General features: G+C 37.9%; 1 protein-coding gene across 6 annotated transcripts in view; it reads right to left on the bottom strand.

Moving 5' to 3' along the window:
- Positions 1-5,947: 5,947 nt before the first annotated feature.
- The window catches only part of mtmr3 (myotubularin related protein 3), a 45,634-nt gene continuing 36,288 nt past the window's right edge, over positions 5,948-15,293 (bottom strand). For 3 of the 6 annotated variants that reach the window (XM_052108880.1, XM_052108881.1, XM_052108884.1), the window contains 3 exons: positions 11,564-11,652; positions 10,666-10,692; positions 5,948-7,397 (listed from right to left, as the gene is read on the bottom strand). In XM_052108880.1, coding sequence (XP_051964840.1) covers positions 7,226-7,397; positions 10,666-10,692; positions 11,564-11,652 — 288 coding nt within the window. In that variant the 3' untranslated portion in view covers positions 5,948-7,225. Of the gene's footprint in view, positions 7,398-10,665; positions 10,693-11,563; positions 11,653-14,143; positions 14,435-15,293 lie in introns of those variants that run through there. The other 3 variants (XM_052108882.1, XM_052108885.1, XM_052108883.1) reach the window with 2 other exon arrangements.

Raw genomic sequence — 15,293 nt, 5'->3', positions numbered from 1 at the left:
TGCCGTCTCGAGCTTGGATCGCTAGAACCATTTGCGTTCACTCACAATGTGTTTCGGCATTAACGCAATTACAATGCAAGTACACGAGACCATAATAAGCTCTTCTTTATTGTTGAAACACATTAATTCTTCAAAAGAATGTGCTATTATTTGATATAATGCTATTATTGTCTGTTCTATCTATGTGGTTATACTGTTGAAGTTGTGTTCATTTGACCATTTATTGTGATGCCCCTATTTATTTTCTGTGGTAAAATCTCATAGCGAATATTTGCTGTTGAACCTAGAACATTCCTTTAATGCTACAAAACAATTAGCATGCCAAAATTGTAAATATGGTTTCAGTTTTTTTATAGCTAAAAGGAACTTGATTGAAGTTAAGTCTATTTTTATGTGATAAAACTGTTTGTATAGACAGTTGAAATGAAAAGTACAGAAAAGGTTCTATTTCCATGTTGAATGCTAAAGTCGATTTGGCGGCTCTTTAAAATTCGTAATGAAATTTTCTCCAGCTAATTTATTTTCTATGATGCATTTGACTGACTTGACATTATCTTAATGCACATTGTATATTTTTATGCTGATAGAGTCTGATCTTTTTAAAGAGATACATCATGTTCTCGCTACAAGTGTCCTTGTGATGTTCAAGTGAACGTATTTTGTTGAAAATATCTAAGCTTTTGTCGACACGCTCGCAAACAGCAGGAAGTCCACGAGGTTCTTCTGGAAATTTCTACAGCTTATGCTGCCGTCACGTGCTATCGTAATGATATCCCACTTCTAAAGTCTAATGTGCTGTTCAAGTGGAGTCGGAAATATCGTAATTACTAGTTCAGAGCACACGTGGGAAACTTTTCTCTATTTAAAAATGCACAATAAGCATTAAATAGTTCACAATATATGTAAATGTATGTGACTGAAACGGCAAGTGATAATATGGTAGCTGCATTTGTAACTGGTCCTGCTCGACCCACTCTGAGCGGGATTCGAACCGGTGTCTCTGGCATGGGAGGCGGGCATGCTAACCATAAGGCTAAAGGCTACAGCCCGAAGCGTCAGTCACTAGTGCACCTCTTGTGGCCGGGGAGTGAGGTTTACACACACTGCACAGAATGTACCAGCTGGCTACCGTTACACTCGCCCCCCTAAAACTCACTACCATCTGGATCACAGCACCACTGTAACCGGTCTTGCTTGACCTGCTCAGAGCGGGATTTGAACCGGTGTCTTTGGTCAAGGGGGATAAAGGCTACAGCCTCTAGCGTCAGTTGCTAGTGTGGCTCTTGACGCCAGGGAGTGAGGTTTACACACACAGAAAAGCTACCTATCAGCTGGCTACCATTATACTCACCCCCTAAACCACACTGACATCTGGGTCACGGCACCACTGTAACCGGTCCTGCTCGACCCGCTCCGAGCGGTATTCGAACCGGTGTCGCTGGCATAGGAGGCGAGTGCGCTAACGAGGAGGCTAAAGGCACAGCCCCTAGCGTCAGTCGCTAGTGCACCTCTTGAGTCCAGGGGACGTTCCAGCAGATGTATGTATCACGTACCATCTGGCTGCCGTTACACATTTAGAAAAATGAATAAAACCATAATTCGCAATTAAAACTGTACTATCATACGCCATGTTCCAACTCGGATAACAAAAGTTTTCCAGTCGTAATTACGACTTAGGCCACCTACATAGTAGAATTAACGCTGTGTCAGAGAACGCTGAGAGTGCACTGATTTTAAAGGGGATGTGCGTCGGAAGAATGGAGATAGTCATGCTCCGTCATGCGACCAAAAGTTGAAAGCAATGACCAATGAGAATCTAGGAAAGGCGGGACTAGTTGCGCTGTGAAATCCCATAAATATAGCGGACAAACTCATTCATGCAGTTATGCCCTGTCCTTTAAAGAGAGATAGCCTGGAGAAGAGTTTCAATGTTTAGTGGTACTGGTACATCGAATCTGCAATTGCCGATTGTTTTCAAACTGAACCACCTCCTCCCTCATGTACATGCCTTCCAAATGGACCTTTCGCTCTCCCGTGCGTTTTCCCTATTGTGTAAGTGCCCTAAGGTGGCTTTCGAGTAGGAAAGTCATATTTACAGTAACTCCGATAGCACGTGAAGGCAGCATTAAGTGTACAGACATCCTGTTCAACTGTGAAGTGAAAATATCCAGTAGCCCTCAGGGTTTATAGAAATCCTTGGTTGTTTCCTTGTGGAATTTCAAACACAGCTCAATTAGAGGCTTTTTTTTAAATTTATGAATTCATGGGTAATTGTAACCAAATGAGTGGTCATATCAAAAACGCATGAGTACATTTTCACTTGGTTTTGGGACTATCTGTCATGTAATACCTTAATATTAATAATTGATGTTTTTAAACTAACAAGGCTGCTTACCTTGAACTTTCATTTTGTAAAGAAATTGAACTGTAACAAACAATATTAAAGTATGAGCCATACACAGTTTCTCTCGCTTTGAGTCATACTTTTGGTGTGTCACAATCACTCAGGTGAAATTACTGTACGTGTCAACAGGTGCATGGGGCGTTTTCAATTATGGCAAGTTTGGTGGATTTGGACACTTGGCAGAGCAAGAGGTGAGAGCGTTAAAAAGTTGGGAAATGTCGAATGCTTGGCAAACAAGAAAAATCACCGGATGGCTGCCAATTGCAAAGAAAGTGGTATTTGTCGTAAAACCATAGTACTACTAAACTTACCATGGTTTTACTACAGTAACTGTATTTTAACCATGATTCCAATTCTATAATAATAGAAAAGAAAACTATCACTCTGCCAAAAAGTATGGTTTTACTATAATAACAGCATGGTTAATTTGTTGTATATGTACCATAGGTTTACAAACTATGGTTTCCCTGTATTATTTCTATGCTTTTACTACAAATAGCATGGTTAAAATATTGTTACTGCAGTAAAACCATGGTCAATTTTGTGGTTATGATTTTACTTAAAATACTAGAGTTTAACTTATAACTTCACATGCATTTATTTTGTATTATTATTATTATTATTATTATTATAATATATTATTATTTGCACTTCTGGTTGGATGCTAACTGGATTTAATGGCTCTGTATTTGTAATGTAATATCTGTGTGCAATGACAATAAAGTTTCATCTAATCTAACTATTTCAGCCCTTTAGAGGACTTGGAGGGAATCTATTTCTTAAAATTGATTTGTGTCCCCTTGCAATTATTTTGGGTTCTCTCGCAATAAATCAACTATCATGGTTACTACAATATTACTATACAGACCCACCAAGACACATCGCAGCACTTTTTCTTTATTATTGCTTCCCAAAATGACTGAATGTGCTGTGACTTTTCTCAAAAATATTGATGCCTTTTGCAGTGTTTTTGTTATTGTTGTTTTGCAGTGAAACCCCAAAAATAACCACAGAACTGTTTATTTTTGCCTTAGATAATGCAAGTTAAATTTGGTTAGGTGCAAGTAGAAGACCTACAATAAAACTGTGAACTAAAAACATCAGATCGCGATCATTTAATCTAACCCAGATTATCTGAGCCATTATTGAGCACTTTAAATTCTTATTTAATTTTAATATCCATTTGCAAATAAAAACAATGCCATGCATGCCGTGTTTTATGTCTCATTTTTAGGTGCAACAGTGCATTGCGTGAGCACTCCAATCATGGCATTGCCCCTCTAGATTTTTTCCTTGTAAATGAAGCCTCAACAACCAAGAACATTTGCCGTTACACAAATGTTAAATTAAGGTGAAACTGGAGCACTTTGCGTTCACTATCAAAATTCTTGTGTAAACTTTCACAGGACCTTAGACAGCACGCAACATCACAGCTCACATTTAATATTTACACGCCCTTTAGGAGCTGCTCAAGACTGCGGCCCATGGCGCACGGTCATTATATGCATGATATAATGCCGGCTGTGCAGCGGGATAAGTCTCAAGCATTTTGTTTTGCCGCTGTGAAACGTTGGAAAAAAGCACTCAGATTACCTGAAAAATGTGGAAATTATGCTACTGCAAATGACACACAAAGTGGTTGAATTTGCATTGATTCCAGAAGGACTGACTATAGTAAAACCATTGATAATTTATCACGACGGAACGCAAAACTATTTCAGAAAATACGTTTCCTCCTGTTGTAAAAGTTTCTGTAAATTACTACATTTAATTCAGATATCAAAATCTAATGAAAGTGCATTAAACTGACACTGTGTGTAAACTTTGGGCATTCAGAAATCAAGCTATCTTCAAACTGTAATCATATATAAATTTGGTGATGTTATCTGTATAATGACAGCAAATCATAGCTCATACTAAAGACACCCCATACTGTACGTTTTATAGACACACCCCCAAAGCAGCGATTTGTGTGCCGATTATTTTCTTTGCTAGTGGACACGTACGGTTCGATCTCGGATGAATCACTCAAGAAGCCTTCAAGGTTGGTATTCCACTTTGTTTTATTCGTATAGAAGTCTGCAACAGTGTCTATTTCAGATGGTTACCAATGTGCAAAGTATAAACCATGGAATTTTCTCTTTCTGGAAAAACAAAACCTAACAAATTTCACATTCATGGATTGGCGTTAATGCAAAAAGCAGTGACACAGAACCCACAACACTCAACGCTGACTTCCAATCTGAGATGCGGATATCATCAGCCTTGAGAATTAATGGCCATCAATGTAGCAATCAATCCAAAACCTCTGGAATTACAAGACCAGGTGTCACTATAGTAACAGCTGGTAAAACTGGTGTTCCCACTATGAATGCTGACTTTTCAGTCAATTCAATCATTACTTACCTTCATGTAGTTCCAAACCTGTGTGCTGTAATACAAAATAAATTTTTCAAAAAATCTTTAAGCAGCTTGTTTTCATTCGACAATTCATGGCAACCACGTTCGTCAAGCTCTAAAAGGATGAAACAAGATAAATTCATTAAAAGGAGTCCATACCACTCATGTACTGTATTGCAAATCTTCCTAAAACTATAACAATAGATATGTCTGAGGAACAGACCCACATTTCAGTCGCTATTCACACATAGCACACCAGTTGTACATTGGACTACTTTTATGAACTTTAATATACTAGAATAGCTGCATGAAGATTTTTCAAAATGATCCTTTTGTGTTCCACAGAAAGAAAGAAACAAATATAGCACACCACTTTGGAACGACATGAGGGTGAGTAAATAGGTGACCAAATCTTTTTCTGTGAACTATTCTATTCAGATCTGTTGCCTGAGGGACTTTGGGACAGATTGACCTCCAAAACGATAATAAAAGGGAATCAAAAATTATTTTGATTGTGATTTGTGCGCATCATTTCTCAAAAAGGAGTTTTAAAGATGCAGAGCGTGCAAGTATGAGAGTGCTTTTCTTTGTTGGAGTTTGTTTGTGTAAGGGGGCTTTAAATGGATAGTTCACCCAAAAATGAAAATTCTCCTATCATTTACTCACCATCATGCCATCTCTGATGTGTATGACTATCTTTCTTCTGCAGAACACAAATAAAGATTTTAAGAAAAATATCTCAGCTCTGTAGGTCCATACAATGCAAGTGAATGGTGATCAGATATTTGTAGCTCCAAAAAGCACATAAAGGCAGCATTAAAGTAATCCATACGACTCCAGTGGTTAAATCCATATCTTCAGAAGTGATATAATAGGTGTGGGTGAGAAACAGATAATTTTGTTCTCTAAATCTCCACTTTAACTTTCACATCTTAAACTGAAAGTAAAGTGGAGATTTAGAAAAGAGGTAAAAATCTTTTTCACACCTACAACTATTATATTGTGTCTAAAGATATGGATTAAAATAATTTTATGCTGCCTTTATGTGCTTTTTGGAGCTACAAAGGTCTGATCACCATTCACTTGCATTGTATGGACCTACAGAGCTGAGATATTCTACTAAAAATATTAATTTGTGTTCTGCTGAAGAATTAAAATCATACACATCAGGGATGGCATGAGGGTGAGTAAATGATGGGAGAATTTTCATTTTTGGGTGAACTATCCCTTTAATTTTTGTGGGGGATATTTGTCTTCAGTGCAAAGGCAGCAAACACACTGATCAACACTGATTATCCTGTGGCATATCAATAGTCAGAGTAAATAAATAAAACAATTCTGGGGCCCTAGAGCTGCATTTCAAATGCAATACCTCTCTCAATACATATGCCATTTCACTTATTTTCAGCGATCACTAGAAGAAAAATTAGGAAAAAAGAAATACATTAAAAAGAATAAACAAACCCCAAATGGCTACAACTGGGGAAAACAAACACGACTTATATTTGGTGACTAATTTCGTGAGCCACTATTCAAGAATTCTATACAATTTCTCATCTTAAATGCTATACGTCTCATTCTTACAACATTCTAATATATTATCTCATTAGTCTCGCATTTATGTTACAAAAAAAAAAAAAGAAACTTGAGTGAGAACGTCTCAGAAGCAGACGGCATCTCACAGACGCCACCAGAAAGCCAACAGTGCCCTCTAGCGGTCCAGGCTAACATCACTTCCTGTCACTATATAGCCAATGGCACAAAGGGTTCTATTCAAGCAAGTCCAAGGCCTTAATCTGGGGTCGCAAACCAACAGTCTCCAATTAATCTGGAAATCAGGTGAGTTTAAACGCTTTTTGGTGTCCAGAATCAACCCCAAATGGACTGCCGACCTGTGCAACGTCTAAAACAGAAGAAAAAGTCAAGGAAAAAGACAATTTCCACTACCTTTCTCAATGAAAGAGACACAAAGTAGATATTGAAAATAGTAGATCTTACGTACTCGTCCCAAAAGCACCATTCACCCTGTGGCATTCCCAAGAATGTCAACGAAAATCTAATGTTTGCGAGATGATAAAGGAAATCCTACACAAAAGAAACTCTTGAAAACAAACGCCAGTAAAACACTGTCCACTGGTCTTTTGAGAAACCTTTCAAGCTTTTAATTCAGTCACAAATCGCACCCTGCCTTTGCAAAAATACATTTAGCAGTCCTCTAACGCCAACTGAAAGTGCTAAGCATCCTCTCCGGACGACTTTCTGCATGTTCCACTCCGTTCCATATATACACGATTCCCTTCCGGGTGGGAAAATACAATTAAGCAACTACGCCCCACGAAAACAGTCTCTGGACCTTCTTCAACATGTCCCAAGGGTCCTCCGCAGTTATTTGTGTGTGGGCGTTTTGACCTGGTTCTGGGTTTAGTTGGAGCTGGCCGTGATGGGTTTGTCCAGCTCTAACTCCAGAGCTGACGCTGGAGTCAGCAGGCTGCTGAAACACAATTTACACACCCGATTGGGCTCGAACAACTGCTGGCTTGGCACCGGGATCTTCTGATCACAACAGCTGGCACAGAACACATTCCCACAATTCCTGCAGGGGGCAGCAGAGATGAGAGAGAGAGAGAGAGAGAGAGAAAAAAACATAAGCACCTTCACATACTGAATATAAAAAACTTAACTTCGAAAATGTATTTAAAGGAATAGTTCACCCTAAACGTAGTAGCTTTTATGGTGTTTTTACAGTGGTCATTACAGTTCATGTAATTAGTCAGTCTGTCGTGTCTCTCAGCTGTGATGAGCCATAATGCTGAAGTTGTTCTTTTAAAGCCTTTAAACTATTTCCTAGCTTTAGTAGTGTAGTAGTAAAACATGCAATCATGAAGAGCTGTTGTATGTATACGGCTGAAGAGGATTCACTTCACGTCACCTAACAGGCTCATATTACACACAAAAATTATCTTTTGCACCACCTGCTGGCTAACATATGTAATGTCAAAAAAAACAAAAGACAAACAGTAGCTCTTAACACATCTGCACTGCTCTTACACTTTAGTTTAGAATGCCACAAACACAAGCGGAGTGACACACACACAGTGAAGCGTCCGAGTGCTGATGCTGTCACACCATCAGTGCTCATGGAGCATCTCTCGTCCAATCAGATTCGAGGTTTCGAGATTCTAAATGTATTAGGTACACCTGTATATTCTCTACTTATTCATGCGATTATCTAATCAGCCAATCATGTTGCAGCAGTGTAATGTATAAAATCATGCAGATATGGGTCAGGAGCTTCAGTTAACCCTTTCGTATGTACGATCAAACCGGTGTGATTACACTAGGCTAGGCTGAGATGTGTACGATCAAACTAGTGTGATCTGCATTCATGCTGTTGTTTACCAGCAAAACCGGTTGTCATAATGAACCAGTTGCTCAAATAGTCTTTTCAACATCACAATATCTTTATTTTAATATGTTACAAACTTTAAAACAATCATTCAATAAACGTATGACGCCATTACCGTTGGAGTGCACTGTTTTGATGCTGCGCTGCGGGCATGTTTTCTGACGTCAAAGAATATACAAAATAGTCAGTCCACTTGAGCCTTTTCCCATTCCATCTGACAAAACCACTTCTGGGGCTGGGAGAGTTGAAGGGCTAGGTTTTAAGAACCTTTATGCTCCTCCTTATGTATGTTTCTATGACGATACAAACTTAAAATCCCATCTTGCATTGCAACGAATATATGGTGCATCATATCCATCATAATCAATCATTATAAACAACTAAAAACACATTATATGTTTGACAATATACAATTTGACCTTCAGTGCACCCGCTGTGATATAATCTGTTCTCTATTGCATCTGCTGTGAAGTGTGAGGTAAGATGTTATTTAATTACAGTGCGCATTAAAGAACTCACGCTGAGAGATCCGTTAGTAAAGGAGAAACTCACGTGCAAAAAAGGTTCATATTTACATCAACCATCAGAATGGGGAAAAAATTCGATCTCAGTGATTTGGACCATGGCATAATTGTTGGTGCCAGTTGGGCTGATTTGAGTATTTCTGGGATTTTCATGCACAACAGTCTCTAGAATTTACTCAGAATGGTGCCAAAAACAAATAAACTACCAGTGAGCGGCAGTTCTGCGGATGGAAACGCCTTTTTGATGAGAGAGATCAACAGAGAATGGCCAGACTGGTTCGAGCTGGATAATGTTAACATTAACTGAAGCTCCTGACCCATATCTGCATGATTTTATGCATTGCACTGCTGCCACAGGATTGGCTGATTAGATAATTGCATGAATAAGTAGATGTACAGATGTACCTAATAAAGTGGCCGGTGAGTGTATATACACTATATAGTACATTTACAGGTCAAAAACTTGAAAAATGGCTAAATTTGTTGAAAAAGTTACGTTTTTCCTCCTGCCAAAACTGTTGCTGTTATACAGTTCAGAGTGTCAGATATTGTTATGTGTAGTTTTTATATATTTAATGAAAATGAGATATTATTTAATTGCTTTAAAAAGCATTGCACTTCTGCTACACTTGGTCTCTGAGGGTTAAACACATTTACAAGAAACAAACAAAATACATATTTACAAAAGACATCAAGTCCCCCATCATGTCCTGAATAGAAAAAAAAAGTGTTAGGGAAGGGAGGGGCTTCTTCAATTCTGGACTGAACTAAGCCCAGACACATGCAGATTAACCTCTAATAAATCACAAATCAGTTATAGGAGGTGTGTCAAATCACTGGCCAATGCTTTACACACTGTGTGTGTTAAATACATACACACACACACACACACACACACACACACACACACACAACATGCAGCCCCTTTATAAATAACCGCAATCATGAACATGCACAACTGCCAGGATAGCAAGTAAACTGCCTTTCAACGTCTTGCAAAATTTCTCACGAAATTCCATTTGAAGGGGTGATTTTAATGGAAAACAGGATTTTTATATTTTATTATTACTACCAAATTACCAAGAAAGCTCTTCAACCTTACAGGGGGAAAAAAACAATAACATGCTGTATAAGTATAAAATACACCCCCCACTCTATTGTTCAACCATATGATGAAGTCACATTTTATGTTACAAAATGTTTTGTTATACTTTTATGTTGAAATTGTGAGGGACGTTACTGCCAGAGAAAATGAAAACGCAATAAGCCAACACCTCTGTTCCCACAACTACACGGCTCTCTGGAACCTGTGAAAATGTTATGGCCGGGCTGCACAATTAATCTAACAATTATCTGAGATTACAATTACAACTGCCACAGTTAACTAATCGTGAAAAGTGTCAATTATAAAATTCCTTATTGCATACACCAGTCACGTCTAAATGGACTTTTTCCAATGATGAATCAGTGTTTAGATTAGTCTAGGCCCAGAAGAAATATGCTAATTTTGTTGGGAAAATCTACAACATTTTGCAGTGTGGCATTGAGTTACTCCTAAAGTATAAATGTAGGGCAGTCTGATGCATGCTATGTCTCACATGAACAAAGTCCTCAGCTAGTTTTAGATATGTAGCCTAAATGTAAAAAATGGCATGCAGTTTCTCTAAACAAAACCATTTTTTTTAATTTTTTTTTATGTATTAATAAAAACTGATAACAGTGAATACAATATCAGGGAAGTAATCGACAACTCAGATTTTTGTCATAACCATGCAGCCCTAATTTATGGTACAGTTCCTCCCCAACGATAACAGAGTCCGTTTTAAAACCCATAAAGACATGAAGAGGACAGGAGGATTAGGAGCACTCTGAAGTGATGGTTAACAGGCTGAGAAAAACCCCATGACGGAGAAAGAGAGGGCAATTCTCACCAAATCTCTTCCATATGCTCCTTGCCTCTGTGGTGAGAAAAAAGGAAGACTTTAGCGCTGTGCTAACAAATCCTAGTGAGCTGCCTATCTAGACAGCATTTTAAGTATCGCAGGGATGCTCCCAATATGAAGGACATGAACATGAATATGATTTTTACAGTAATGAAATCTGCCTTCTAAGACACCTTGTTTCAGCCTAATCAGACCGAACGCGTTGCAGTGTCTCGAGAGACGTTTTAAAGTAGAAGTTAGTTTGAATAACTTGACACGGTGTCTCTCTAGCGCATGATTACATAAAGAAAAAAAAACACATTCGGTGTGAATGGCCCCTTACTGTGGGTTTGGACCGTTCCAAATCAATGACTTATGAGGTTCCATTTTAGTTAGCATGCTTAGAAGGTAGCTGCCTATGTAGACAGTACATTGCAAGGCAGCTCACTAGGTTTTGGAAAAGAGCATTTCTGCTGCTAAAAGAACCACATGACTGTAATTTTGAAATTGTGCTTGATATTTGTGCAACTTTAAAAAGAAACCATATTCCATGTAACATAAGCGTATGAAGTACGTCCTGCTGTTGCCACATCAGTTACGTTTGTACGCCATGTTGATTCTAGAGTGTTTAGCGGTTTTGCCAGTTGGGTAGTTTGTTTAAACTGCTGTGTTTACAAATGCTGCAGCAATGAGCAATGAGTAAACGAAACCAGAGAAAACTCGCCAAATACTGACTGACTGACCAGAGGCGGAGGAATTTTGGGCACAAACATAAGGTTTTGCAAAAAACGTCAAGAAAATGAGTCAACACTAATGCATCCAACCCTCAAGGAGGTACAAGTTGGGCGACAGAACAGGAGTGACAATACAAGAGTGTTTTATGGTGTAGTCTGTGATGAAGTTTTACCTGCAGTGGTGCTTTCGAGTGGCCAACCAGAACCCTCTCTCGCAGCCGTAGCACTGGGCAGCCAGATGGTCCGGGTACCACCGGGTCACCTGCAAAAATAATTTACAGGCTCAATAAAAGATCCAAATGCCTAATAGACAATAAAGACAACATTAAATGTTCTTTGCAATATATCGTATTTTTGAGTGAATCTCAGTGGGAATTAATTTGGGGGGACTTTTGAGATGTCTGTTCACCGCTACATCATCAATAACGTTTTTATGGGTAAATATTATAAAGACAATTAATTTCAGAGGTCGAAAAGGTCACTGTATTTTTACCTTATGCGCCAGAGTAACTAGCACGCAGCCATCTTGAAACTTTTGTCTTTGATCTTCCGGTCTAGCGTATTCTATATAGATTTCTATGGTGTTGATGGCTAAGTGTAATTAGCTAGCGAAGTGGATTTACAGGTTATAGAGTTGCCAAAAGTTATCACGAGTATTTTAAAGTATTCAGGGGATGTTATAGCAACGGAAAGCAGGGCGGGTGAATTTAAAACAAGAGTACTTCATTGATAAATACACCAGATCCTATCGTCACACTGAGGATGTACTGATGTGTCTCTGTGCTCATGAAGCTCCAAGAGACAACATAAAGTCATTAAACATATCTCTGTACAACACCTGTGGACATCCACCCATAGCGCTATAGTTCACGGGAGCACAATATTTTTATACATACACACTCATAAAAGAGTGTGTTTTATGAACTATTTTAATAACTATTTAGTAACTATTTTAATCCCATTTAAGCCGAATTACACGTATATCAATTAACCGCTGAACGTGATCTGCCAGGTCCAATTTACCTCAGTCGGTGTCAGAAAAAACCCCTCAAGCATTTTAAGTAGACTCACCCCATCAACTCTTGGGGGAAAATACTGTCTGTGCTCACACATTCAATCCATTTGACTATTCTCAGTACACTCTTATACAAACAGGAAGTTAGATGACAATATTTGAAAGAGTGGAGCACAGAAAAGGGGTGGGGATGAAAAAGGAGACTCTGTGTACACACACACACACACACACACACACACACATATATATATATATTTATACACTGTACTGTGCAAAAGTTAATCACTTGTGAAAACTGCTGCATAGTGAGGATGTCCTCAAAAATAAAAACAAATAGTTTTCATTTATCACTTTTAAGTCTTTTAAGTCTTTTTATCACAATGGACCCTTTTCAGATTTCCATGTTCGGAGTAGTGGTGAGTATTGATGCAGCTTACCGATTCAATTCGTATTCACAATCTCTCGATTTGAGTGATTCATATGGGTATATTTGAGTTAAAATGTCTATTTTGCTTACATGTGAAAGATAATCCCTCACAATTTATGCTGTTAATTTTACTTGGGAGCTTTTCAAAAATACCTATAGCAGGGTGAGAATTACACGATGACTTTCAGGGGGTCAGGGGGAGTGAATGGGGGCAGGTGTTGATACACTTTACATTAATGTTATATACGTTAACGCATGCCCATGCAACATGTACTACATTCCCAATTAGGCTTCAATAAATAACAATTGCATGGAAAATATTAATTGTACATACAATATTGGTCATTGTTAGTTCATGGGAGTTCTTGATGTTACTTTAGTATTTTTTAATATTAAACTGTATTAGTGCATGTAGAAATTGACAGATACAATGATTAAAAATGGTGCTGTGAAATATTGTCACAACCTTTCTGTAATGACTGAGATACATTTAATACAAATTATTCAAACAATACTACCATGGCTAGACTACCTAAATGTAAATATTATCATGTACTTTAACCAATCCTACAATTTTCTTCACTAAATTGTAAAAACCTGTCTGCTTTTTTGGTCTTCCTCTGGCTGTTGTTGTCTTCACAACTGATTGAAATCTCCATACAAAAGGATTTATTTACAAATATAACTCTTATAACTCGCTTTCATTATAGGGCTTAATTGAACTTTTTCTCAGTTCAAACAGTGCATTTGTGCACAGGAACAAGATATTTTAAATGATAAAAGGAGTTAATTTACTTATTCTTAAAAATATTATTCTGTATGACTTGAGGGCAATTATCTTATTAGCAAATGTATTGTGGACACTGATCCACAACAAGAATAAATAAAAAAATATATAAAAATGTTTGTTTTCCTTGGTTATATTACAGTTTTATGTGCTCTAACAATTTTGCTCATATTTTCATTTTTTGTATGCTTACGCTGTATATTTCTTTGCTTTTGTTTCCAAGTTCTGCACTTGGTTTTCCAAAACTTGTGAGTTGAGTTTCATGTAAATCAGGGGGCATTTTGAATTCCCATTGGTCCACTAGTTCTTGATTGACAGCTCCTCCTCTAGCCAATCATTGGAAGAGGGGAGGTGACATCACTCCAATGCAACTCTGACAGCTGTAGCTCAATATTATATTATTTGTGGTTTATAGATACGATGCTTGTGCCTTATTTTTCGTTTGTGTGTGTAGGTAATCGGGATGCATTAGCATCCACACAATAAACGGTGCAGAACAGAAAGAACCACATGTAATACAAATAAATACCTTTATTGAAACATACATTATAAATATTGTACACAAATTCAGTACTCTCTGTAACGCAACTTTGAAACAATATGTATTACAAAAGCACTAAAGAAACATTTTATTTAATCAAATTCACTTTTAAAAAGAATGCATGTCGAGACACATGCAACGTATCATAATGCATCTCACTACTGCACATGTCACGTCTCATTATAATGAATTCCAGCGCAGATTTCCTTCATTAGGCTTGAGAAACAGCATGGAACAGCTGAAACATCATCACTACTCATTTCACCACTCTCATCTGGAAGGAATAACACAGTTTGTTTTATACGGAGTAATAATGTCACTTTAAAACATGTCAAAGATACACTAAGGCCAACGCTGCTTAGAAGTCAACATACTCTAAAAGTTTCGAATGCATTTTCAGCACATGTACACACACACACCTGTTGGCATAATCAAGCTATCGTTTCTTTGTAGTTAAATGGTGCTCCTTTTCTGCACGTCTATTGTAGCCGCGTCATAATGGTGGATAGGATAAGTATTCTCCGCCGTTGAATTCTTGTCAACAAAGTGAAAAGAACACACAAACAAATTGTTCCGAGGCTTTTTCAAACAGATGTTCCGAAGCCAATCCTTCTGCAGGCAGCCGAATGGCGGAGAAGCATCTGGGATAGAAGCACTGTTCTTTTGCAAGTGATTTATTACACTTCAGGAGGCAAATCGGAAATTCTGCCCAACTATTCAAATACAGTGGTTTTGCAGAAATCATTGCGGATACTACTCAAACATTGTAAAGGAATTCTGAAAATGTACAATCCAGTGGCTCATTAAAAATTTTTAGTCGCAGAGAGCAAACTTTGGTCGCATATGCGAGTGTTGCGCAAAAGGTGAAAGATTGATCTTGAAATTTAAGAATCGACATAGCTAAAATGAGGATCGTGTTGCATTGGAAAATCCATCTATTTTTACCCAGCCCAAGTTTGGAATGCAGAAGTAAATTATAATGGAGTAAACTTCTGTTTTGTTGAATGGGAGACCACAGCAAGTAATTATAATGTGTGTTACCACTGGCTCTGATAGCAAAAGAAAACTTACCAAAAGAGCAAATAACATTGGAGAGATTGGTTACAGCAGTCAGAGGAGAAGAATATGCCAAA

Source organism: Xyrauchen texanus, chromosome 37 (genome assembly GCF_025860055.1).
Source record: "Xyrauchen texanus isolate HMW12.3.18 chromosome 37, RBS_HiC_50CHRs, whole genome shotgun sequence".
NCBI lineage: Eukaryota > Metazoa > Chordata > Actinopteri > Cypriniformes > Catostomidae > Xyrauchen > Xyrauchen texanus.
The sequence above is the reverse complement of the archived record's forward strand: the minus strand, read 5'-3'. Positions and strand labels throughout refer to the sequence as shown.